The sequence below is a fragment of the Euleptes europaea genome, chromosome 3, assembly GCF_029931775.1.
Source record: "Euleptes europaea isolate rEulEur1 chromosome 3, rEulEur1.hap1, whole genome shotgun sequence".
Lineage (NCBI taxonomy): Eukaryota > Metazoa > Chordata > Lepidosauria > Squamata > Sphaerodactylidae > Euleptes > Euleptes europaea.
In genome coordinates, this window is record NC_079314.1 from 20,621,179 (window position 1) to 20,647,838 (window position 26,660).

General features: G+C 46.4%; 1 protein-coding gene across 1 annotated transcript; it reads right to left on the bottom strand.

Moving 5' to 3' along the window:
• Positions 1 to 264: 264 nt before the first annotated feature.
• Positions 265 to 22,800, bottom strand: SERINC2 (serine incorporator 2). The gene is made up of 9 exons (XM_056845779.1): positions 22,645 to 22,800; positions 21,745 to 21,932; positions 18,573 to 18,652; positions 13,103 to 13,240; positions 10,885 to 11,054; positions 9,694 to 9,784; positions 7,978 to 8,122; positions 4,346 to 4,558; positions 265 to 403 (listed from the first exon to the last, which is right to left on the bottom strand). The coding sequence occupies exons 1-9, from the start codon at positions 22,678 to 22,680 to the stop codon at positions 265 to 267; spliced, it is 1,200 nt and encodes a 399-aa protein (XP_056701757.1). The 5' UTR covers positions 22,681 to 22,800.
• Between the last annotated feature and the right edge of the window lie 3,860 nt (positions 22,801 to 26,660).

Consider the following 26,660-nt stretch of genomic DNA (forward strand, 5'->3'; position numbering starts at 1 on the left):
CTATTCTATTTTCTTATGCATCTAGCATTTCACAAAAGCAACAGAGATTCCCATTTTTTGGCATCATTTTCCTTAGAAATAAAAACTCAAGGTGGAGGGGAAAGGCACAAGCTGATGCAGAAGATCAAGAGAATGGCAGACAGCTCCAATGCTCGCAGGGACTGGAGCCCAGATCTCAATTCAAGTCAAGGAGCCAGGATCCTCCTGTCTGCTTCCGCCTGGAAAACGGATCTCTTTTGCTTACGAGGTGCTCAGAAACATCTCTCAGCTGAAGTCTCGGTCTGGAAGCACAACGGGGGCGACCAGTGTCCACACATAGAGGAGAAGCCCGGCCCAGCTCGAAGAGATCTTCACCCACACCGCAGTCCATGGACTGGTGAGCACTTGGTAATGTTCATCAGGTCTGGGGAGGGAAGAAAAGAGAAATAGAATATGATTTCATCATAAAAAAAGCTGTGCTGGATCAGACCAAGGCTCATCAAATCCAGCAGTCTGTTCACACAGTGGCCAACCAGGTGCCTCTAGGAAGCCCACAAACAAGACAACTGCAGCAGCACCATCCTGCCTGTGTTCCACAGCACCTAATATAATGGGCATGCTCATCTAATCCTGGAGACAATATGTATGTATCATGACTAGTATCCATTTTGACTAGTAGCCATGGATAGCCTTATCCTCCATGAACGTGTCCACTCCCCTCTTAAAGCCTTCCAAGTTGGCAGCCATCACCACATCCTCCAGCAGGGAGTTCCACAGTTGAACTAGGCGCTGTGTGAAGAAATACTTCCTTTTATCTGTTTTGAACCTCTCACCCTCCAGCTTCAGCAGATGACCCCAATGGTCTAGTATAATGAGAGAGAGAGAAAAGCTTCTCCCTGTCCACTCTCTCCATACCATGCATAATTATATAAACCTCTATCGTGTCTCCCCTTAATCGCCTTCTTTCCAAGCTGAACAGCCCTAAGCGTTTTAACCGCTCCTCATAGGGCAGTCGCTCTAGCCCCCTCATCGTTTTGGTTGCTCTTTTCTGCACCTTCTCAAGCTCTGCAATATCCCTGTTTTAGGTGTGGTGACCAGAAGTGCACACAGTATTCCAAGTGTGGTCTCATCGCAGATTTGTACAAGGGCAGTATGACAGCATATCATAGCCTGGCATGGGAAAAGGGGGAGAGAGAGAGGAGGTTTATGTTTGCGACTCCAAACCAACCAAGCACTGCAGCTAGCTGCCAGTTTTCCCGTACACTGCCAAGCCCACTAAGAGACAGGAGCGCACGTTTTGCGGATCTGGCGTGTCTGCAGGTAGGAATGCGACAGCAAAGCCATGCGCTATAAATAGCCAGGTGTTCACAGCAGCGGGAAAGGTCTAGCTACAGCCAAGGGTGCAGAGACCTCGGGGCCCAGGGAGGAGTTCCAGTTTCGAAAAACTCAAACTACGCCCCCCCTGGAGCTGCTCTGGAGGAAACGCCCCTGAGCCCGGCGATCCCTGAACCAAGTTCATCCGAGGAGATGGCCTTTCTCTCTCCTCCTCAAAGCGCAGCTGTGCCACACTGCTGCTCCGTGCTCATTACCTAGGCAACAGCAGAGGGTAAAGCCAAACATTTGAAAGCATCTTGCACCTGGGTTGTTTAGGGGACACATTTGTAAAATTTATACCCCGCCCTCACTCCCCGGCAGCAGCCGGGCTCAGGGCGGCTCACAACATAATATTCCGTACACTGGATACAATAAATAAAGTAAAATCACATTAAATCAGTAATAAAAATAAAATCAATCCTTTCCGGCCCCATAAAACATCCGTAACAGATTTGTAAATTTGGCAGATGGTGATCATTTTGAAGTGTAAGGGCCCCTGCAAGGTCTGAGGACAGCCAACACCCCCCCCACACACACACACATCAATAGTTAGTGCAAAAACGAAAGGGTGATGGGTAGGGATGCCAACCTCCAGGTCGTAGCTGGAGATCTCCCACTATTACAACTGATCTCCAGCTGACAGAGATCAGTTCACCTGGAGAAAATGGCTGCTTTGGTCATTGGACTCTACGGCATTGAAGTCCCTCCCCTAGCCCGGCCCTCCTCAGGCTCCTCTCCAAAAGCCTCCCGCCGGTGGCGAAGAGGGACCTGGCAACCCTAAATATAGCAACTCTAGTGGTGGGGGGGGGGTAGGGAGGCCAGTGATGATGGAAAACCGTAGCTGCCCTCAACTGTAGGCTTAATAACTCCATTTTGCAGGCCCTGAGGAAAGCTTTAAGGTCCCGCAGGGCTCTGGTCTCATCAGAAAGGGAGTTCCACCGGGCTGGGGCCAGGGCTGAAAAGGCCCCAGCCCTAGTTGAGGACAGCCGGACGCTCTTTGGGCCAGGGACCACCAAAAGATTTACTATTTGTAGAACAATGTTCTCTTGGGGGGTGTCCCACAGGTATGAAGGTCCCAGACCATATAAGGCTTTAAAGGTCAAAACCAGCACCTTGAACCTGATCCGGAGTTCCAGCTGGAGCCAGCACAGTTGGCAGAGCACTGGCTGTAATATGCTTCCTTGGTAAGGAGCCTCGCTGCGGCATTCTGTCCCAGCTGGAGTTTCCAGATCTGTCTCGAGGGCAGCCCTACACTGCACAGGACCTGACCGTGATTATTAGGAGTGTCAGACGAGGATGGGGAAGAGCATGGGTTCGAATCTCCATTTTATCCACACAACATCCCTGTGATGTGGGTTATGCTGGGAGAGACAGAGAGATTGGCCCAAGGTCACCCAGCAAGCATCCATGGCGATTCCAACCTGGGTCTCCCAGATAACCTAGTCCGACACCCTAACCGTGACACCACGCTTGTTCTCTGTTGACTGCTTATGTTTTTTTTTTTTACAGTTTTTGCTGCGGTCTGAATCTTATGCCACTACATTATTGTTTTATTATTTATTTATTTATTTATTTGTTGTTTCAATTTAATACCCCGCTCTCCCTGGCCGAGACCGGGGTCAGAGTGGCTTACAGGGGAATAAAACCCATTTAATCGATAAAACCTTTTAAAACAGCATTTAAAATAGCCCTAAAAGTCTAAAACCAATCCTAAAACTACTCTGGCACCTCTAATTGTAAAAAGGTTTGAATTTGAAGGAAAAGGTTAGATTCGCTCAACACTCCAGTAACGTATGGAGACAGTATGCAAATGCACCGATATACTCAGCAATGCAGAGTTTTAGAACACCGCTCAGGAGGGATTTAAGTTCTCCCAAGTCGGAGAACAAGTGGTAAGGAATGCAAACCCAGATTATGGTCAGCCAGGACAAAATATTAAACCAAGATCTATGCCGAAGTTTACAGAATCTAGAGAAAAACCTCTCTTCTCCTACCTCATACTGAGTTACCAGCTGCTGTTTTTAGTTCTTACTTTCTATGCCAGAACAGATTCCAAGGACATCCATGCTGGGTCAGTCTCTCCCCCCATGACACACATGGTAGAAGCCAAGAAGTCAGATCTTCAGAGGGTTTTTTTCCTTGACTGACAGAAGACCGACTGTGGTCCCTTCTCCATGCTATCCCGAAGGCCTGCACGTTTCCCATAATGGGTCAATCTCCATGCTATCCCGATGGCCTGCACGTTTCCCATAATGGGTCAAACTACAATCCAAATTATAACTAAAATGGGCACCAATGTGTGTGTGTGGGGGGAGGGAATTAAATGCCTCTCCTCCCACCCAAGCTGTTCTTGGCACAAGGAGGGTTGCCAACCTCCAGGTAGGGCCTGGAGATCCCCTGGAATTACAACTCGGCCCTCCCCTCCCCACACCCTGCCCTCCCAAGGCTCCACCCCACCCCCAGATCTCATGAGAACATAAGAAAGGCCACGCTGGAACAGACCAAGGCCCATCAAGTCCAGCAGTCTGTTCACACAGTGGCCAACCAGGTGCCTCTAGGAAGCCCACAAACAAGACGACTGTAGCAGCATTGTCCTGCCTGTGTTCCACCGCACCCAATATAATAGGCATGCTCCTCTGAGCCTGGAGAGAATAGGTATACTTCATGACCAGCATCCACTTTTACCAGCAGCCATGAATAGTCCTCTCCTCCATGAACATGTCCACTCCTCTCTTAAAGCCTTCCACGTTGGCAGCCATCAGCGCATCCTGGGGCAGGGAGTTCCACAAATATCCAGAAATTTCCCAACATGAGGCTCATGTTATAGACTTCAGATACCGCCTGACAGGAGAACCGGAGCATGAAGCCTCCTCCCTTTTCCACCACCGAGTTCCTGTGCTATATCCTATGCCCAGATTCCTCTCCACCATCTTGGACTGTTCAGCTCCGGCTCCTTTACAGCAAGGGGCATGCTCAGAGAAGCCAAACACACCTGTACCAGTTGGTGAGGGTCATCATGATGTAGAGGGAGGCCAAGAGGAGACAGATGTGGAAGAAGCTGTAGTTGTAAGATACTCCATCCTCCTCATTGTCATAAGCCTTGTGCACCCCATCTTCCAAGGTTGGGGTGTTCCCACCTGTCATTGCCGAGCTCTCTTCCGTCAGCATCATCTTATTCACCTGGGCATGGTCAGAGGACCGGACGCTGGTGGCAAACAGAGAGAGGTTACATCCACACACCTCATATTGTATATTCCCCCCCCCCCAAAAAATTGTCTTGTAACATCAAAAGCATTGCATTTTATCCATCAGGATTCCTGAGTGGGCAGGTAACTTTCAGGTGGATAGCTGTATTAGTAGGTAAAGGTAGTCCCCTGTGCAAGCACCAGGTTATTACTGACCCACGGGGTGACGTAACATCATGACATTTACTAGACTATGTTTACAGGATGGTTTGCCATGGCCTTCCTCAGGCGTCTACACTTGCCGAGCAAGCTGGATACTCATTTCACCCACCTCAGAAGGATAGAAGGCTGAGTCAGCTACCCGAAACCAAAGTCCGTTGGGATCGAACTCAGGTCGTGAGCAGAGCTTTTGACCACAGTACTGCAGCTTACTGCTCTGTGCCATCGGGTTCTCTATATTATTAGTAGTACTAGTAGAACAAAATTCAAGTCCAGCAGCATCTTAAAGACCAACAAAAATTTTCAGGGTATTTAATTCATGAAAGCTTATACCCTGGAAATTTTTTGTTGATGTTTAAGGCACTGCAGGGCTTGAATACTGTTTCTTCTTCAGGGAGGAATTTCTTTCTTGAATGCTAACCAGGGCTGGGGGTGTGGAATGGTATGGTACAGCCCAATCTCATCAGATCTACCTCACAGGGTGTCTGTTGTGGGGAGGGAAGGTGGTTGTAAGCCAGCTGGATTCTCCCTTAAGTGGTAGAGAAAGTTGGCATAAAAACAACAACTCTTCTTCATGTAAGCCATGCTGTATTAGTCTTCTTGAAAATATGTGATTTGTTTTTTAAAAAAATTAAAGAAAAAAACCTTAGGGAGGAATTTACTTTGCACTACCACCAGAGGGAGGCTGGAAGCGATACTGAGACAACTCAGTACCTCCTGTGGAGACAGCTTGTGGGGTTACCCTGTTGGCTTGCACAAAACCACTTTCAACCATGCTTTTTTATTTTCTCCCAGCATTCACTGCGGCCTCCCAAAGGAGAGGGCCAGGTCAGGCCAGGGGACCCTGCTGCGAAACTATTACCAGCAGTAGGTACAGCTTGGATTCTGACCGTCACCCACAGCGAAGTTCCCATCATGGCTGGGTTCCAGAATAAAGGGCTCTCGGCCTTTGTGGGAGCAGCTTTTGAGAAACGGTTCCCACGTGGCTGTAACCGTGCTCAAAAACGGCCAAGCTGCCTTGGGGAATCAGGCCATGGGTCCAACGTCTCTTGTCCAAACGGATCTTAGGTGCTCCCCAACTTCCCATGCTCCCTCCAAGGCAAGATACCAGCTGGCTCCGGCTCAGTATATTCATACTATAGAAGTAAACAAGCAAAGGCGAGCTCAAACCCACGCTAGAGGTTCCGTACTTCCCTCAGCAATGTTGGAGGGGAAATGTAGAAAACTCCCAAGGGTTCAGCGGGAATGTCCTTGTGGGGCCAGAGAAATTGAAGACTCCAGCCATGTTATCCTCAGGAGTAATTATTATAAGGACATTAGTCAGAGGTTGATTCATCCACTGGTGAACCTAAGGGAGTTTGTTTCAGAAGAAGAGGAAATGAAATTTCTGATATGGGAAGGGAACACCTTTTGTCTTAACCAAGTTGCTACATTTTGTTCAGTGGCTATTAAGATCCGTTTCAGAGAGATCACTAATGGTAACAACTAACTTTTAGGTAAATTTTAGTATAATATTTTTTATCGCAACTATTTTATCAGTTTAATATATTTCTGTTAAGCTATGGAGATACTTTTAGATTTGATACCTACCCTTTTAAAATCCTTTTGAAGAGTCTAATTGTTTACTATGTACTGGCTGTAAATAAATAAATACTTAAAAATGTCTCTTGTCTGCTCTGACTGGCAGTAGACCTCCAGGGTCTCAGGCCAAGAAAGGTCCTTCCCAACTGTGGCTACCTGAGATTCTTTCGTTGGGGATGCCACAGACTGTACCTGGGACCCCCTGCCTGTAAAGTGCGCCCTCTGCCAAAGAGACAACACTGCTTCCCAGAAACTTTGCACATATGGGCACATAGGGAGTTCCTTCCATATGAGGAAAGGCTGAAGAGTCTGGGACTTCAGTTTAGAAGAGAGAAGAAGAAGAAGAAGAAGAAGAGTTGGTTTTTATATGCCAACTTTCTCTACCACTTAAGGAAGAATCAACCCGGCTTACAATCACCTTCCCTTCCCCTCCCCACAAAAGACACCCTGTGAGGTAGGTGGGGCTGAGAGAGCTCTAAGAGAGCGGTGACTAGCCCAAAGTCACCCAGCTGGATTCGTGTGTAGGAGTGGGGAAACCAATCCAGTTCACCAGATTAGCGTCCGCCGCTCATGTGGAGGAGTGGGGAATCAAACCCGGTTCTCCAGATCAGACTCCACCACTCCAAACCACCGCTCTTAGCCACTATACCACACTGGCTCTCAATGATGACCAAGGGGGGACATGATAGAGGTTTATACAATTATGCATGGGGTGGAGAGAGTTGATAAACAGAACCTTTTTCTCCCTCTCCCAGAATACTAGAACTTGAGAGAATCCATTGAAGCAGATGGGCAGGAGATTCAGGATGGGCAAAAAGAAATACTTCTTTACACTGTGAGTGATTACAATGTGGAATTCGCTGCCAGAGGATGTAGTGATGGCCACAAGCACAGATGGCTTTAAAAGGGGATTAGACATATTGATGGAGGAGGAGAGGTCAAACAATGGCTGCTAGCCATGGTGACTAAATGGAACCTCCAGATTCAGAGGCTGTCAACCTCTGAATCCCAGTGCCAGGAGGCAAGATTAAGAAAAGGCCTCAACCTCTATGTCTTGTTGTTAGACCTCTAGAGGAACTGGTTGACCACCATGCGAGAAAGGATGCTGGACTAGATGGACCACTAGTCTGATCCAGAGAGCCAGTGTGGGGTAGTGGTTAGGAGCGGTGGACTCTAAATCTGGAGAACAAGGTCCAATTCCTCGCTCCTCCACGTGAAGCCAGCTGGGTGACCTTGGGCCAGCCAGTTCTCTCTGAACTCTTTCAGCCCCACCTACCTCACAAGGTGTCTGTTGTGGGGAGAGGAAGGGAAGGCGATTGTAAGCAGCTTTGAGACTCCTTCAAGGTAGAGAAAATTTTGATATAAAAACCAACTCCTCTTCTTCTTCAGATTTAATTTTTGTCCTGACTCACTCAATATAATCTCCTCAACTGACAGTGGCCATACAGGGCCTCGGGCAGAGAAGGCCTTTCCCATCGCGACCAGAGCTCCTCTTCCTGTGGACATTCCAAGGACTGAACCTGGGAAGCTCAACGAGCAGAGCAGGGGCTCTAACACCAAGCTACAGCCCCTTCCCAACTACAGTTTAGGTTTGGCATTCCCTAGCGTGGAAGCAGACAAGGAGAAGACAGGTACTCACCTTATGAAGAACGTGCATAGGACAAATATCACCAATCCCACAATGCTTGGTGCATCCCACCATTGCGTCAGCGGCTCACCATCCGACACCACTGCTGTGCTGTTGTTCTCCACTCGTACCAGAAGGGTGGGGTTGCAGTATTTGTCTGAGAAACAAGACCGAGAAATCAAAAAAATAACCACACCTGAAGAACCATGGTCCCTGCCCAGAGCCCAGCTTGAAAAGACATTCATACTAGGAAAAGTGGAAGGCAGCAGGAAAAGAGGAAGACCCAGCAAGAGATGGATTGACTCTATAAATGAAGCCACGGCCCTCAGTTTGCAAGATCTGAGCAAGGCTGTCAAAGATAGGACATTTTGGGGGACATTGATTCATAGGGTCGCCATGAGTTGGAAGCAACTCGACAGTACTTAACACACAAACATAAAAACCAACTCTTCTTCCCTAAAGTTTGGTATAAGAATAAAATTGGGGAAAGTAAAAAAAAAAAATAGAGGAGAGAACCAGGTATACTGCTATAGGCACCTTTGCTGGATAAGGAGAATTGTTTAAAGATATTTTTTTTCTGTTACAGGGCATGAAGATCTATTTTATCCTGTCCATAAACACTAAAAAGCAGCCTAAATAGCACTGATTAGCCTGATCTACTCAGATCTTAGAAGCTAAACAGGGTCTGTTCTGGTTAGTACTTGGATTAGTACTTCCTCAGAGACGACCGAGGAAGTCCAGTGTTGCTATACAGAGGCAAGCAGGGTCAGCCCTGGTTAGTAATGGATGGGAGACCAGCAAGGAAGACGAGGGTCGCTATGCAGAGGTAAGCAATGGCAAACCACCTCGCTTGCCTTGAAAACCCCATGGATCTGGGGTTGCCATCAGTCAGTTGCAACTTGATAGAACACAATTATTATTATTAAACACACACAAAACCCTTGCACCCTGATTATATACCCTACAACTTTGCTGGCCCTTGAGTTGCACAATTCAAAAAGGAACTGGAAATACATCAGTGATCTTTCAGCATCTCTTCTCATCTGGCCATTAGACTCCAAGATCAAATGGTTCCTGGAGGTTGCTTCAGCCAAGACTTATTTAGAATATTTCTATGCCACCTCTCCAGACAACATAGTGGTGGATAATGCTGATGCTGCTGGTAATGTGCTGTCAAGTCGCAACTAACTCATGGCAACCCTGGAACCATGGGATTTTCAGAGCAAGAGACTAACGGAGGTGGTTTGCCTTTGCCTGCCTCTGCATAGCAGCCCTGGTCTTCCTTGATGGTCTCCCATCCAAGTACTCACCAGAACAGACCCTGTTTCACTTCCAAGATCTGATGGGTTTGGGCTAGTCAGGGCTACATAATAAAGAATATATGACTATTAAAGTTAACTGTGAAAAACCCTGCTTAAAAACCTCCAGCTAGAGCGTCAACTTGGTTATTAAATAAGTCTCATAAAACTGGCCAGGCTAGAAGGATACTATAACAATAATATTGAAGATCAACTCCATCATTAGAAGCCTGGGATAAAAGAAAAAAAGGAAAAGTTTTGGCTGGGTGCCTAAAAAGAGGGTAGGTGCAAGGCAAGTCTCAAGGGGAAGCACTTCCCATAAGCAAGGAGCTGCTGCTGAAAAGGCCCTGCCCACTGAGCACCACCTCCAAACACGGCCCCGGCAATTACAAAGGAAGACACCCTTCAGGGCAGGTTGACAAGGACTTACTTGGCACATTGGCGAGGGATGACCAGGTGACGAACATGGTGTACAGCGTGATGATGGAAGCCTGCAGAAGGCCAGAGTGGGGCTGCGCATCCTGCGGGAAAGAGGTGGTCCAATTAAAACCCCATTAACAGCCAGGCATTCTGTTTAGCTAGAGGAACATTGAGGTCAACCAGTGACAGAGGCTGGTTTCTGGAAAACCCCACCCTGCTTTCCCTTTTGCCCACAACCTTCAGGAACGTTGATTGTGAATGGCATGGAGACATCAACCCTGCCCTGTGCTCACCAAGCACCCACTGGGAATGTGGTGATGGCTGCCAACTTGGAAGGCCTGAAGAGGGGAGTGGACATGTTCATGGAGGAGAGGGCAATCCATGGCTACTACTCAAAATGAATACTAGTCATGATGCATACCTATTCTCTCTGGGAGCAGGGGAGCATGTCACATACACATACCTTTATTGGCATAATTACATCAGAGGAGAATGTCTATTATCTTAGGTGCATTGGAACACAGGCAGGATAAATGCTGCTGCAGTTGTCTTGTTTATGGGCCTCCTAGAGGCACTTGGTTGGCCGCTGTGTGAACAGACTGCTGGATTTGATGGACCTTTTTATGTTCTAAGGCTTTAAGAGGGGAGTGGACATGTTCATTGAGGAGAGGGCTATCCATGACTACTAGTAAAAATGGATACTAGTCATGATGCATACCTATTCTCTCCAGTAGCAGAGGAGCATGCCTATTATATTAGGTGCTGTGGAACACAGGCAGGACAACGCTGCTGCCGTTGTCTTGTTTGGGGGCTTCCTAGAGGCACCTGATTGGCCACTGTGTGAGCAGACTGCTGGACCTGTTGGGCCTTGGTCTGATCCAGCAGGGCTTCCCTTATGTTCTTATGGTAGTTAAATAGTAGGTTTTGCCCGCATGCCAGAGCATGCTCTGACCTCTGGTGAAACCCTCAATTGAGGGGTCCAGGTCAAAACTGGGGAGATTTCCTCCGACTTTGCTTTCATCGCAGGACAAAGAGCCCACTTAAAAGAGAGAAGCTCAAGTGTTCAAAACGCCCACGAGGCCACCAAAAGATGCTGAATGTCAACAGTCTGCGTGACGACACAGGTACCAGCCACCCTTCTCTGCCCAATGGCCTGGAAGCCCCTTGAGGAGAGGAGAACCGGATCCCAACAATCTCTTACCTGGATCTTGGGCAGGATGGACAGCACAGAAACCACAATGCAGAAGATGAGGTTGAGGCTGATGAGCACCTTGTTTTCTGTACAGCTGTCTGGTTTTGTGTAATACACGTAGAGGAGCACCACGGCTGCGATGGAGACGGCGTAGAAGAGGAAGGTGAAGAAGAAGAGGGCTGGTAAAGGAGAGAGAGAGACGGAGAGATCTTAGCAGCTAAAGAAAGGTCTTTCCAGAGTGTCTAAAGAACCAGGTTGAACTGCTGAGGGCAACAAGCATGATTGCCCCCTCCTCCATGTTATTCTCATAACCATCCTGTGAGGTAGGTTAAGCTGAGAGTGACGGCAACCAGCCAAGCGTCGCCCAGGAAGCTTCTTGGTGTAGGGGCAACTCGAACCCAGGTTTCCTGGGTTTCCTCTACACTATGCTGCCTTCTCGTCACCATCTCAGCTGTTTAATATGCACTAAATAGAAGAGGCAGTGGATCTGCTACACAGGGACCGCAGAAGAAGAGTTGGTTTTTATATGCCGACTTCCTCCACCACTTAAAGAAGAACCAAACCGGCTTACAATCACCTTCCCCTCCCCACAACAGACACCCTGTGAGGTGGCTGGGACTGAGAGAGCTGTGACTAGCCCAAGGTCACCCAGCTGGCTTCATGTGTAGGAGCGGGGAAACAAATCCAGTTCCCCAGATTAGCGTCCGCCACTCATGTGGAGATTCGTCTGTCACCCTCTATCGGTGTCTTCTGCCAGTGGGTGAAGACATTTTTTTGTTTAGCTTGGCATATCTCCCAAGAACAGTTATTTCTGGCCCTCCTCCCCGGGCCTGGTGTTGTGTGCTTATGTGTTTTGAGTGAATTATTTTATCATTATAAATGTTTTTAAATTGTTCAAACGTTTCAATGTTTCTATGGGCACCGCCTCGGGAACCCTGATCAGGTCAGAAGGCAGCAAAAAAAAAAAAAAGTTTTAAATAAAAAAATAAATACCCTACCTCACGGGGTTGTCATGAAGATAAAATGGAGTAGAGGAGAACGATGCAAACCACCCTGTGTCCCCCTTTGGGGAGAAAGGTGGGGTATAAATGAAGTAAATAAATGAATGAAGTAAATAAAGCAGATAAATAAATAAATAAAACAGACCATACACTTAAATTGAAAGGCAGAAAGACGTGGGTGGGGGGAGGCATGTGAAGGGATGCCTCAGTGCTAGAGAGAACACAGACCAAAATAAAGAAAAAAATAGAAGCATATAGCTATGTAAATGACCCCCAGGGCGAAGTGGTAAGCTGCAATAAATTTAAAACAGTGAGTATATTCTGGTATCTGTTATAATATTTTAATCTCTGCTTTGTTTTATTTATATTGCTGTATTACCATGTTGTGCCCTGACCTGGATCTCAGATCTCGGAAGCTAAGCAGGGTCGGCCCTGGTTAGTATTTGGATGGGAGACCACCAGGGAATATCAGGGTTGCTGTGCAGAAGGCGGCACTGGCAAACCACCTCTGTTAGTCTCTTGCCATGAAAACCCCCCAAAAGGGGCCGCCATAAGTCAGCTGCGACTTGACGGCACTTTACACACACACATTATCATGTTTTAGCCATCTGTATGTATATACTACTACTATTTGTTGCATTACTATGTTTAAGTTAATTGTGACGGCCAACGGCCATATACAATAAATTTTCTAACGTAAGCTGCACTACTGCAGTCAAAAGCTCTGCTCACGACCCGAGTTCGATCCCGACAGAAGTCGGTTTCAGGTAGCCGGCTCAAGGTTGACTCAGCCTTCCATCCTTCCGAGGTCGGTAAAAGGAGTACCCAGCTTGCTGGGGGTAAAGGGAAGATGACTGAGGAAAGCAGTGGCAAACCACCCCTTAAACACGATCTTCCTAGTAAACGTAGGGATGTTACATCACCCCATAGGTCAGTAATGACCCGGTGCTTTGCCAGGGGACTACCTTTACCTATAGCTACATAAAAGGTATGTTTGTGTGGGAGGAAGACCTGTTTGTCCGCACCAGGGTTTTTACATTTATCTCTTTTGACCATTTATATCCCGCTTCTCTGCAACAACAGAATACCCAAGGCAGCTTACATGAAACAGAACAGAAAAACCAAGGTGAGAATAAAAGGTCCCCAGTCCAATCTCAGCCAGGCTACAGAAACCAACTCGACAGGCAGCCGTTTTAAACCCTGGCTAATCTGTGCTCGATACTGACCTGCGTACCAGGATTTGGCACTGCCTTCGTCCGCATTGTGCAGCCAAATCTGACTCCAGGAGTGCGCAAAGTCTATCAGCAGGATGAGCTGGATGAGGATGAAGAGGAAAGAGCCCACCACGCCGAAGTAGAACCAAACTCAAGTTTTAAAAAAAGAAAGAGAGGGAGGTGAAATGTATTATTCTAGATCCAGATGGGTAGCCAGGTTAAAGCCAAACTAGAACAGAAATTTTCTCATACCCAAGTTAGGTCTGTGAACTAATCTCCCCAAGCACTGTAGAGATCCAATTCAGATATGTCTGTGTAGGGGGAGGTGATGTGAAGGTAAAATGCCCCAAGACTCAATTCAGGTTGGGAAAATGGCACAGGGGGAAGGCTAAAGCCCCCTCTTGCCCCCTACCATGATTCTAATTCAATCAATCAATCTTTATTGTTACAGTCAAAGACCAACATCCATACAAATTACAGTCAATAGTTATAAAAAGAGAAAAACTGTATAAAAGCAAAAAATAAAAGCCGATTGAATAAATAAGCTAAGGATAACTATATACTGTAGATGTCAGATGTGAATTATGCGAACCTCAACTACAATATAAATTAGTACTGTTTATATAAAACCATTAATCCACCTCCTTACTTGTAAGTGTGTTCTTCTACTTCATGGGTAAAAAACAGAATTTTGCCATTGCATGGGATACAGCAGCTTCCTTATCCTCAAGCAATCGTTTGATCAAGGCTAACTCCGTACCCCCCAGAAAAAAGTCCAGATGCTTAAAACGAGATAGCAGAGGGAAAACAGTATTTGTTCTGATTTCATCATAAAACTCAAAGTACAGCACTATATGTGTGATTGATTCGACTGCATTGGCCCATGGTTCCGATTAGAAATTGGGCCCATGCACATTTGGGAAATTAACCCCCAGCCGCTGCCTCATCAGATGAGAGAGTTAAGTGGGAGGAACTCACATGAACACATGAAGTAAAGCCATGAACACACGAAGGTGCCTTATACAGAACCAGACCCTTGGTCCATCAGAGTCAGTATTGTCTACTCAGACTGGCAGAGGCTTCCCAGGGTCTCAGGCAGAGGTCTTTCACATCACCTGCTTGCCTAGTCCCTTAAACTGGAGATGCTGGGAATTGAACCTGGGACCTTCTGCATGCCAAGCAGTGGGTCTACCACTGAGCCACAGCCCCTCCCCAAACTCAGAACCAACTTAAGAGGGAAAAAAAGTCTCATCTCGTTTAGCCCTTAACCTGGGGTAGCAAAACTAAACAGGAGTAATTGTTCCCCAAAGAATAAATTGTAACTAACCTTAAAGGTGCTACTAAAGGTTAATTACAATTTATTCCAGTATAATCTTTGGGGAACAATGACTCCTGGAAGTTTACACTGGGGAAAAGCCGGGGAAACCCTGGGAGGTGCACCACAATGCTGTTGGGAGAAGCATGAAAAGAATCCATTTCTGAATTTTATTCAACCCAGGACACATAACCCATGAGGAAACTGCCACATTTTGAGAAACACTGGTCTAATGCCAACGTACAATACAGAGCAGTTAGATGCAGATTTTCACACACGCAAGCCAGATGTTGGAAACTCAACAAGATTTTCAAACGTCGCCCTGCTCAGTATCTCGTGAGAAAAAAGCACCACTAAGTACAATAAGTAGTTGGGGAAAGCCGACAGCAGCAGCCACACAAAAACATGTTTCAGCGCAAATAATTTCAAAATGTAGTCATTCATCCATCAATATGACTAACAACTGTAATTCTAGTAACTGAATTACAACCTAGTTGCATGCTGTCTGCATAAATATTGCAAGGATCAGTGTAAGGTAAGTACAATTTCATAATTTCTCATATGCTTGTTTTGTATACTCAAATGTAAATTTTATCCAGTCCCGTTTTCCTGTCCAGTGTACTTATGACATATATATGAAATATAAATTTCTTTCCACAGGGAGATCAGTAGGTCATCCGGCCTCAACTCTGATGAATCATTAAGCCAGATGGCCGTTTCGACTCTTCAGTTCTCCATCGGTTCTTTTTAGTGTCTTCCCAGTGTTACAATGTCCACTTCAATATGGACAATAGGGACAATGTCCACTTCGATGTCCACTTCCCAGTGTTACAATGTCCACTTTATATACGTGGTACATAGTGCATCTTCCCTCCAGGGTTTCCTGCTCAGTATCTCAGCAGAGACGACGCTGGAGCTACCCCACAGATTATTACTCAACATGTCACCCATTTCAGGAGTGCCCCAACCTTTTGGGGCCACCTTTGGATTCTGACACAGAGGGAGGGGTGCAGCCAGAAAACGGCTGCCGCAGCTGACTTTCAGTCACACAGCGAAGTTCCTTGTGCTGTGGCGGCAGCTGCTGCCAAAATGCTTTTAAAAATAGGCACAGCCGACCAAATCGGCAATAGCCAGTCAGAAGCCTTGCTTGGCAAAAGCCTCACCTGGCCCCACCAATTTCCTAAAAACACTTCCTGGCCCCCACGGGAACCCCGTTCTGAATCCCTGACCCATATGAACAAAGGCGTGCCATTGAATCCAACTGGAATTCATCTTGTCCCAATCTGGCAATAGAATTAGGACAGACCCAGCATGACGGTGGTCAGCAGGGAACAGTAAACTTAATGAAAGGGTCCCGTCAGCTTCTGTCTCCCTGTCGTCTTCTTTGTTTGTGTACTGCTCCAATTCCAGCAACATGAAGCGTACCTGAAGAATCTAGCCCTAATCTCCCTTTCCTGCTGGTCCCGTTTGGTTTTAAATTCGCATCCTTTATCGCACACTGAAAGAAAAACCTCAAGGGGAGCCATTGGGGCCAATTAAACCTGCATGCTTCTTTTTGAGCCCAGCACATACCCTGCATCCGAGGCCACTTGATGCTGCAGAACTTACCTGGATTTTCTTGTTTTCCCCCTTGGAAGGAGCAGCAAAAATTATGGCAAATGACTGAAGAATCTCTAGGGCCGTTTATGCTTGGTAATTAGCAGCGCGTTCCAGGCTGAAGTGCCCAGCATATTATTTTTATTTCCTCATGCTGAATCGTCATTCCAGAAGTCACTGTGAAGCCAGTGCATACCTGCTTCGCATTTCTTAAGAGCCCTTTAATGCAACCTTTTGTATTTGTGCGCCCCCGCATCAAAGCATTCACTGAAGGAAGCAGGCAGAATCACAGCCGGGACTTAGCTATGCAAATGACTATTGCTAATGACTATGCAAACGAAGGAGCAGGCGAGTGTGGGGTTGGAATTTGTTTGACTTTCTCCTCCCGCATCGGGAACCTGAATAGTCGTTTTAAAGGTGGGATTTAAAAAAGGAGCTTTGAGCGAGCATCAAAATCGACACCGCATAAATGGCCTAGGAGGAAGCGGGCAAGGTGGATAGGGGCTGTCCACATGGGGGGGAGGACATGCTGGAGTTAGAGCTCAGTGGCAAACCATCTGTTTTGCCAGCAGAATGTCCCACTTTCAATCCCCAGTTAGAAGGATCTGGTAATAGGCACCGGGAAAGACCTTGACCTGAGACCCAGGAGAACTACTGCCAGTCAAAGTAGGCAATGCCCACCTTCATGGATCGGGGTCTAATTCAGTATTGGGCAGTTTCATTTGTTTTACTTATTTGATTTCTACACTGCCCTCAATCCCTGGCCAAAGCCAGGCTCCGGGAAGGTTACAACAATTTGTTACAGTAAAACAGTTAAAGTCTAACATTTCCTAGTCGAATCATCAAAACAAAGAAAAATAATTTAATTCAATCAAAATGCAAGATTCCTGCACAAAATACAAAGATGGCGCTCAATCTGCAGAGCGGTCGCTGGAGGCTGTAACAACTTAAAAACCACACACCATCAGGCCAACGGTTAGGGTTGCCAACTTCCAGGTACTAGCTGGAGATCTGCTATTACAACTGATCTCCGGCCAATAGAGATCAGTTCACCTGGAGAAAATGGCTGCTTTGGCAATGGGACTCTGTGGCATTGAAGTCCCTCCCCTCCCCACACCCTCCCCTCCTCAGGCTCTGCCCCAAAAGCCTCCCGCCGGAGGCAAAGGGGGACCTGGCAACCCTACCAACGGTGTGTGGGGGGGGGACGGGGGGAAGGTAGGGAGGCCAACACTGATGACAACCCTAATCTCTGGCAACAGGGGCTGAGAATGACCCAAGAGGCTGGAGAACCAACGCCAGTCAGAGTAGATGGGACAATGGTGTGACTCAAAAGCCCTGCACACCCAACCTAGCCACACAGATGGGCCACCACATACGGAGGGTTGGATGGAAGCAACCTGGTCCTGCTGCCAACACATCACCAAGCTGCCGCTGTCCCCACCTTATGTGCTTTTACTGTATGTGGGCACAGCGCCGGTAAGAGCACAGGAGCCACTTAGGGTTGCCAGGTCTCTCTTTGCCACCGGCAGGAGGTTTGGGGGCAGAGCCTGAGGACAGGGGTTTGGGAAGGGAGGGACGTCAACGCCATAGAGTCCTATAGCCAAAGCAGCCATTTTCTCCAGGGGGACTGATCTGCTATTACAGCTGGCCTCTAGCCGATAGAGATCTCCAGCTAGTACCTGAAGGTTAAGCAACCAAAATAAACCAAAATAAACACCTCCGTACTACTACTGAAGTCAGGAAATAAGTACAGATAAGGCTAATGCCTTCAAAGACAATCACGGTCACAAATCAGTACAAATATATCACAATTTTATCACAATGTAGTGCATACAGTGTAGTGAAAGACAAACACACAATTATATATACAATCCTATTTAAACAATCCTACAAGGTATATATCTCTACAATCCCACTATGAGTAATCTTCATAGAGGAATGATAAGGAAGCAAGATGTTCACAGTCCCATATGGGTAAAGTCTAATATTGTAGAAGTCTTCTTAGAAGAATAATGAGGGGGACGATCGTTTCCGTTCTTCCTCAGCCCCTTTCAACTGAGGTCAGATTGTATGTATTCAAATATCATTTCTATTCTCCTGATGGGTTGAAAACGCAGCTATGCCTAGTATAATTCTGATATTCCTTGCAAGGATATTATATCTTCAATGCATAGTTGCACAGATGCTTGTAGCCGTTCCTGGAGGGATACAAACTGCTACCTGAAGGTTGGCAACCCTAGCGCCACTCCTGTGGAACATCTGTTCTCGGTGGTCACCAATCACAGGGTGGAGCTTAGGCAAGCCCAAGCCCTACAAGCATAGGGGCTGTGCCAGCGTTCAAGTGAACGCGGATAGGAGGGGCCAGGGCAAGTGCACTCGGTTTCTTCCTGCCAAAAGAGGATCCTGGACAGAGGTATTAACTGCCAGAAGGAAAGGCTTCCATGTCTGGCAATGGTCCACCATCCTTCCCGGTAGAAAGCATCCAGCCCTACCTTACACAAAAGAGTAAACACAATGACAAAGCATCACAGTAACCATGCCAGGCACAAGGTTTAATTTCGCTTCGTTTACCAGGTGTGAATGCTCCATCGGGGATGTAGAAGGCCCCCACGGTGATCCCAATCAGTATCAGAAGCTTGAAGAACCAGAACCTGGAGTGGAGAAGAAGAGAAAAGGCCATTCTCCAGTTCAGACTTTGCCTCTGAACACATCAGATGGCCTTTGGCAAGCCACTCTCACACCCTTAGCCTCTTAACAGCAAAATGGAAACAGTACCACTTGCCCACCTTATAGGATTGATGTAAGGGCGGGTCAGTGAGAACCAGCACAGTGTAGTGGTTACAGAATCTGATTAGGAGCCAACCCCCTCCATCCACTCCACCATATAAAGTTCACATGGTGACCTCGGGCCAGTCATTCACACTCTTAGCCGAACCTACCTCACAGGGTTATTATGAGGATAAACTGACGGAAAGGAAGGAATCCTGTGTGAAACCTTGGCTAGTCGCAGCTCTCTTAAGAGCTCCTTGGAGGAAGAGCAGGGCAAAGATTTCTTTCATTCATTCATTCATTCCAGAGTGGTGTAGTGGTTAAGAGCAGTGGTTTGGAGCAGTGCACTTTGATCTGGAGAACTGGGTTTGATTCCCCACTTCTCCACATGAAGCCCGCTGGGTGACCTTGGGCCAGTCACAGCTCTCTCCAAAGTCTCACAGCCCCACCTACCTCACAGGATTTCTGTTGTGGGAAAGGGAAGGTGATCGTAAGCCGGTTTGAGTCTCCCTTAAGTGGTAGGGAAAGTCGGCATATAAAAACCAACTCTATTATTTCTTCTTCTCTCTCCCCTTCCCTCTCAACATTATTTCGCCTTAAGACGGCCATGGAAACAGAGAATCCCTGCTTCCTTGCGTCAACATCTGAATGAGCCCTTCAAGTGACATCCAGCAGAATAGTTGAGCCCAACTCAGGTCAGCCCTGAGCATCTTTGCATTTCTAACGCACAAGGATGTCAAGGACCAATAAGAGGCTTGCAGTCTTTTTCCAGCACACTCAGAGAAAAGGAAAGCTCAGCCGGGGCGGAAGAGTAGCCGCCGCCAAAAGGGAGACAGCATTTTATTTAGAGAGATGATTTATTCATGTTTCGTTTGTATCTATTTCCGGAAAGGAATGAAGACATCTAACACTCGCTGTTGCCAGGTTGCAAAGACCAGCCTTCGGGTTTTGCAACTGAAGTCATACATCAACTGTCTGGCTCGTCAGGAGCAGAAATTTAGGCTGCTCAGTAAAAGCTGCAGAAACGCAAGCGCTATCCAGATTTGGCCAACAGGAATACCTCGGGCAAATTACTCTTCTTTACCATGACTCATGGCAGTGCAAGATGCTGGGCGAGATGGACTGCTCGTCTGATCCAGCAGGGCTCTTATGTTCCTATGACCACTGACCCTCAGAAGCACAAGAGACAGCATGGTGTAGTGGTTAAGAGTGGCAGAGACTCTAATCTGGAGAACCGGGTTTGATTCCCCATTCTTCCACATGAGCGGCGGACGCTAATCTGGTGAACCTGGTTGGTTTCCCCACTCCTACACAGGAAGCTAGCTGGGTGACCTTGGGCTAGTCACACCTCTCTTAGAGCTCTCCTACACAGGAAGCCAGCTGGGTGACCTTGGGCTAGTCACACCTCTCTTAGAGCTTTCTCAGCCCCACCTACCTCACAGGGTGTCTGTTGTGGGGAGGGGAAAGGAAGGTGATTGTAAGCCAGTTTGATCCTTCCTTAAGTGGTAGAGAAAGTCGGCATATAAAAACCAACTCTTCTCCAAGCAGGGAGAAGCAGAAAAGTTGCCATTTATGGAGCACAGCTCTGCTCATGAGGCATAGCTGGATCAGTTCGGGCTGGCTTTCAGTACAGGTTGAGTATCCTTTATCCGGACATCCAGTTTCCGGACTGATCCGAAAACCGGACATTTTGAGCCAGCATGCAGGCATTACTCAAAAGTCCTCAGAAGCCACTGAAGAAGAGTTGATTTTTATATGCCGACTTTCTCTACCACTTAAGGGAGAACCAAACCGGCTTACAATCACCTTCCCTTCCCCACATCAGACACCCTGTGAGGTAGGTGGGGCTGAGAAAGCTGTGACTTTCCCAAGGTCACCCAGCTGGCTTCACATGAAAGACCCCTGCCTGAGACCCTGGAGAGCCGCTGCCAGTCCGAGTAGACAATACTGACTTTGATGGACCAAGGGTCTGATTCAGTATAAGGCAGCTTCATGTGATGTGGCCAGGAAGGACAGTGTTTTTGGGGAGGGGTGGTGGTTCAGTGGTAGAGTGGCATGCAGAAGGTCCCAGGTTCAATCCCCGGCCTCTCCAGTTAAAGGGACTAGGCAAGTAGGTGATGTGAAAGACCTCAGCCTGAGGACCCTGGAGAGCCGCTGCCGGTCTGAGTAGACAATACTGACGTTGATGGACCAAGGGTCTGATTCAGTAAAAGGCAGCTTCACGTGTTCGAGTGGGAAAACCAACCCGCTTCACCAGATTAGCCTCCACCGCTCATGTGGAGGAGTGGGGAATCAAACCCGGTTCTCCAGATTAGAGTCCACCATTCTAACCCACTGCTCTTAACCACTACACCATGCTGGCTCAATGTACACAAAATTATTAAAAAATATTGTTTAAAATTATAGTCAGGCTATGTGTATGAAGTATATATAAAACATAAATGAATTTCGTGTTTAGGCGGGTTCATCCCCAAGATATCTTATTCTGTATATGCAAAAATGCCAAAATATTCCAAAATACAGAAAGATCCGAAATATGGACCACTTCTGGTTCCAAGCAGCCCAAATAAGGGATACTCAAAGCTATACTAATATTCACATAATACCAATTGGTCTGTAAAGGAGAACTCAAAGAGGGTTCAGAAGACTGTGGGCATTGATGAGGGAGATACAGGGACAAAATTCTAAGGTGGCCCAGTCACCGTGAGGGTCCATGGAGTTGGCAAGTCATGTTGATTTATTTTCAGATGATGCTTGAGTTTTGTTTGGGTCTGAGGAGCCACCAGAGAAACTCCTGGTAGGACCATGTTGGTTCTTGACAGGCCAGACTGGCTCTGCTCCCCACCCCAAATAAATTTTAAAGGTGTCTACCTCTTCCTTTATGTCCCACCCCTTCCTTATAAAGGGACATGAACCCTTCTTGGGTTCACACAGAGTCCCCGTAATAGGGTGTGCCCAGTACCAGCTGCCTCACCCATTCTGTATCGACGCCCGTGGATCTTTGCTGCTCCGCACACAGACCATCATCAAGGCGAACAGGAAAAAGAAAGCGGCCGTTGCAAAGCACATGCGGTACACAGATTTATGACCCAGGAAGGACTTGCAGTTGACTTTCCCCTCGGTGCCCAGAATCGACGTGCCCCCTTCACAGAACCCAGGAAGCTGGTAAAAGGATAGACAACATCAAGATAGCCCTTCCTAATGTCTACATGGAAACTCTTTTGATTTAATTTTAACCTGTTGGTTCTGGTCCAACCTTCTGGGGCAACAGAAAACAACTCGGCACCATCCTCTCTATGACAGCCCTTCAAGTACTTGAAGATGGTTATCATATTCCCTTCTCAGTCTTCTCCTCTTCAGGCTAAACATACCCAGCTTCTTCAACCTTTCCTCATAGGGAGGAAAGAAGAAGAAGAGTTGGTTTTTATATGCCGACTTTCTCTACCACTTAAGGAAGAATCAAACCAGCTTACAATCTCCTTCCCTTCCCCTCCCCACAACAGACACCCTCTGAGGTACGTGGGGTTGAGAGAGTGTGACTAGCACAAGGTCACCCAGCTGGCTTCATGTGTAGGAGTGGGGGAAACAAATCCAGTTCACCAGATTAGCCTCCGCCATTCATGTGGAGGGATGGGGAATCAAACCTAGTTCTGTAGATCAGAGTCCACCGCTCCAAACCACCGCTCTTAACCACTACACTATGCTGACGAAGGGAAGGTGATTGAAAACCACTTTGAGACTCCTTAGAGGTAGATAAAAGCGGGGTATAAAAACCAACTCTTCTTCTATAAATAGATACGGCTTATTTCGCGCAGTTTCCTCCAGAATGTCTTGCTTTTCAAGGATGTGCGGAAATGAGGAAGAGACCAGTTACCTTGTGGAGTTCGGCCTCTACTCCAGGAATGATCATGATAATCGAGACCAAGGTGCCCAGGAACAGGAACAAGGTGAAACACAGACGGGTTATAGTGGAGTTCTTTGTAGAAGGGCAGCAGCCACACAAGAGGCAAGGGGCCGAGCCGCAGAGACAAGACACCTGGCACGGAAAGAACAAAGGTGAACATCCATTGGGAGCTCATGGGACGATGCAACAGGAACAGCCCACCAATGTTTTGCTCAACTGTTAAAATTCCACCCCATACCAAAATCCCATTCTTGGCTTTCATGCTGGAGGATCTAGAGCAGCTTTTCTCAACTTTTTTACCCTTGTGGAACCCTTGAAAATAATATTCATGCCTCAGGGAACCCGACATATGATTAGCCTATTCGTCACTATTTCTCACAGTACCCCTAGCAATTTCTCGGCGAACCCTAGAGAATGACCCAAGATCATATTAAGTGATCATTCAGATTTTCACTCAGCTTGGTAACAAGCAAATGTTTTAGACTATCCAAGTCAAAACAGTCCCAGAGAACAAGCCATGCAAGATTCCACCTATTGAGTTTTATGTAAAACAGTCGAAGAGGTTTATATCCCACTTCAGAGCAGAGATGTTCAAGGTGATGTGCAGGTTATAACACGTAATAAAAAAACCCAATGACATTTTTATAACAATTTGAACAGGAATTGACCAAATTAGAGTATCTGCATCATGCATCAACCCAGAAACAGTACAAGCAGCAGGAGACGAATGCATCTGAACGACAACCAAAAAACAATGCTCTCCAAAAACATGGAAAATGAAAAGGTGCCAAGAGGGTGTCTTTGGTGAGAAAGGCCCCCCAGGTGGGTCCCCTCACAGAAAAGGTTCTGGTTAACAATCCACCCAGGCAGGAAGCACCAGAGAAGGCCTCCTAGGGTTATCTTAATCAGCAGACAAGTTCACTTGAAAGAAGGAAGGCTTTCAGATACCCAAAGAACCGAGGACTATGTTCAAGTGAATGTGAACCAGAAGAACCATGGGTTGAAACCAGGGATATTATCAAGAAAGAATGCCAAAAGACTATTCCCACAGCCAAAAGAAATTAAAAGCCTCAATGGATGACAGAGGAAATGCTTAAAATAGCTAAAGATAGACAAGATAGACAGAAACAGAATCAAACTTCTAAATGCAGCATTCCAGCGACTCGCATGTAGAAACAAAGAGAACTATTGTAATAACCAATGTAAAGAAATAGATGAGAACAACAACAAAAAGAAGAAGAGATCGGTTCCACAAGATCCAAGAAATCAAAAAGAAATTTAAAGCACGTTTAGGCATGCTGAAAGATCACCATGGAAATACATTAACTGAACAGAACAAAATAAAGAAAAGATGGGAACAATACACTGAAGAACTATACCAAAGAGATATAAAAGAGATAAAAGGATGACAGATTCCTTCCAAGAAGAATCTTTTGAAGAAGAACCTAAAGTTCTAGAAAGTGAAGTGAAAGCTGCACTGAGAGCAATCGGGAGAAACAAATCACCAGGGGGAGATGGGATTTCAATAAAGCTATCCCAAGACACAGAAACGAGTCCATCAAAATCTTGACAAGACTACGCCAACAAATATGAAAACCAAACAATGGCCCACAGTCTGGAAACGGTCAATTTACATTCCAATTCCAATAAAAGGAGACATTGAAGACTGCAACAACTATCAGGCCATCGCATTAATTTATCTCGCAAGATAAATGCCAGATGTCCGAGCTGGATTCACAAAAGGAAAAGGCACTAGAGATCATATTGCAGATTTACACTGGTTACTGGAGCACATGAGAGAACTGCAGAAGAAAATCAGCTTTTGCTTCATACATTACAGCAAAGCTTTTGACTGTGTAGATCATGAAAAGCTATGGCTAGTTTTAAAGGAAATAGGTGTGCCACATGCCACAGCATCTGATTGTTTTGATGCGCAACCTGTACTCTGGACAAGAGGCCATGGTTAGGACAGAATATGGAGAAACAGAATGGTTTCCAGTTGGCAAAGCTGTCAGACAAGGACGTATTTTATCTCCATACCTCTTCAATCTGTATGCAGGACATATCATAAGGAAAGCTAGATTAGAGTATATGAAGGTGGAGTGAAAATTGGGGAGAGGAACAATTCGAGATATGCCGACGATACTACATTACTGGCAGAAAATAGCGAAGACATGAAACAACTACTGCTGAAAGTTAAAGGAGAAAGTGCCAGCTGAACATCAAGAAGACAAAGTAATGACTACTTTAGGGTGGGAATGAGGAAAATTAAAATTGTTCAAAAGTTTCTATTCCTTGGCTCCATCATCAACCAAAAGGGAGACCGCAACCTAGAATTAAGAAGAGACTGGGAAGGGCAGCCATGACAGAGCCAGAAAAGATTCTTAAGTGTAAGGATATGTCACTGGTGACCAAAGTCAAGTTAATTCATGTCATAGTATTTCCTACTACTATGTATGGGTGTGACAGCTAAACAATGAAGAAAGCTGATAGGAAGAAAGTAGATTCGTTAGAAATGTAGTGTTGGAGGAGAGTTTTACGGATAGTGTGTACAGCCAAAAAAGATAAATCAGTGGGGTTGTACATCAAATCAAGCCTGAACTCTCCCCAGAAGCTAAAATGATTCAACTGAAGCTATCGTACTTTAGTCACATTACGAGAAAACCAGAGTCACTGGAAAAGACAGTAATGTTAGGAAAAGTTGAAGGCAGCAGGAAAAGAGGAAGACCTTACATGAGATGGACTGACTCTATAAAGGAAGCCATGGCCCTTAGACTGCAAGACCTGAGCAAGGCTGTTGATGATAGGATGTGTTGGAGGACACTGATTCATTGGGTCGCCATAAGTCGGAAGTGACTTGACGGCACTTAACACGCACAAGAAACCAGGATCTGAATCCCTCAGATATTTAGCTTTCTTTAAAAAAAAAAAAAAAAAAAAAAAGCTATTGCATTTCATGGTCACAGGCAACTACTTCAAGATATTATCAAAACACATGCCAGAGAGATTCCCTCCCCACCAAATACGGACATTAGGAGGAACTGCAGGGAGCACAAACTGACCTGCTTAGTCTACGAAAGTGAAGAACCGCACACAAACATACACAATTCTTGCCCCAAAGTGAAACAGTTAATTTCAAGAGGCTGCGGAGCATCACGCCAGCGCATATTCCCAAGAGAAAAAAGCAACCCTTCATTTTTCAAAGCACTTTTCCTCAGTGCTTCAAAGCATTATTTATCCATTATCTCAGACCTAACGTCTGCCTGCACCAGATGGGAGAGAAAACTTTGGCTGGGCTTCAGCCTACAGATTTACAATGTTATGCCCACCCACACTCTAAAGCCTCCCTTGTGTGCGGAGAGACAACATGCTAAGGAGTGGCAGGGAAACATACATATGGCTCCCCGCAGCCCGAAATGGTTCAAGATAAAGCACTACCCATGTGTAAAACGGGCCTCTATCAACAATCCTGTAATTTAAGGAAGGCTAGCTCACATCACCTGGATGGCCCAGGCTAGCCCAATCTCATCAGATATCAGAAGCAGGGTTGGTCCTGGTTAGTACTTGGATGGGAAACCACCAAGGAAATCCAGGGCTGCTATGCACAGGTAGGCAATGACAAACCACCTCTGAATGTCTCTTGCCTTTAAATCCTTACAGGGCCACCGTAGGTTAGCTGCGACTTGATGGCACTTTCTTCCACCCCAAGCTACCTTCTACCAAGTAAGATCCTTGGTCTATCAATATCAGTACTGCCTGACTACTGTCTACTTCGACTGCCAGAAGTTCACTCGGTTTTATCATTTTATCCTATTCTGAACCAAGCCCTACAGTGTGGATCAAAAAATCTACACAATGGGGCCAGGATCAGGCATGGAGGATTTTTTTTACAAACTTACTGAAGCTCAAGAGTTGCAGAGAAAAAATCTAAGACAAATACACTGGGGGGGTTAACCTCCCAAAATAATAAAGCAATCTCTGTAACT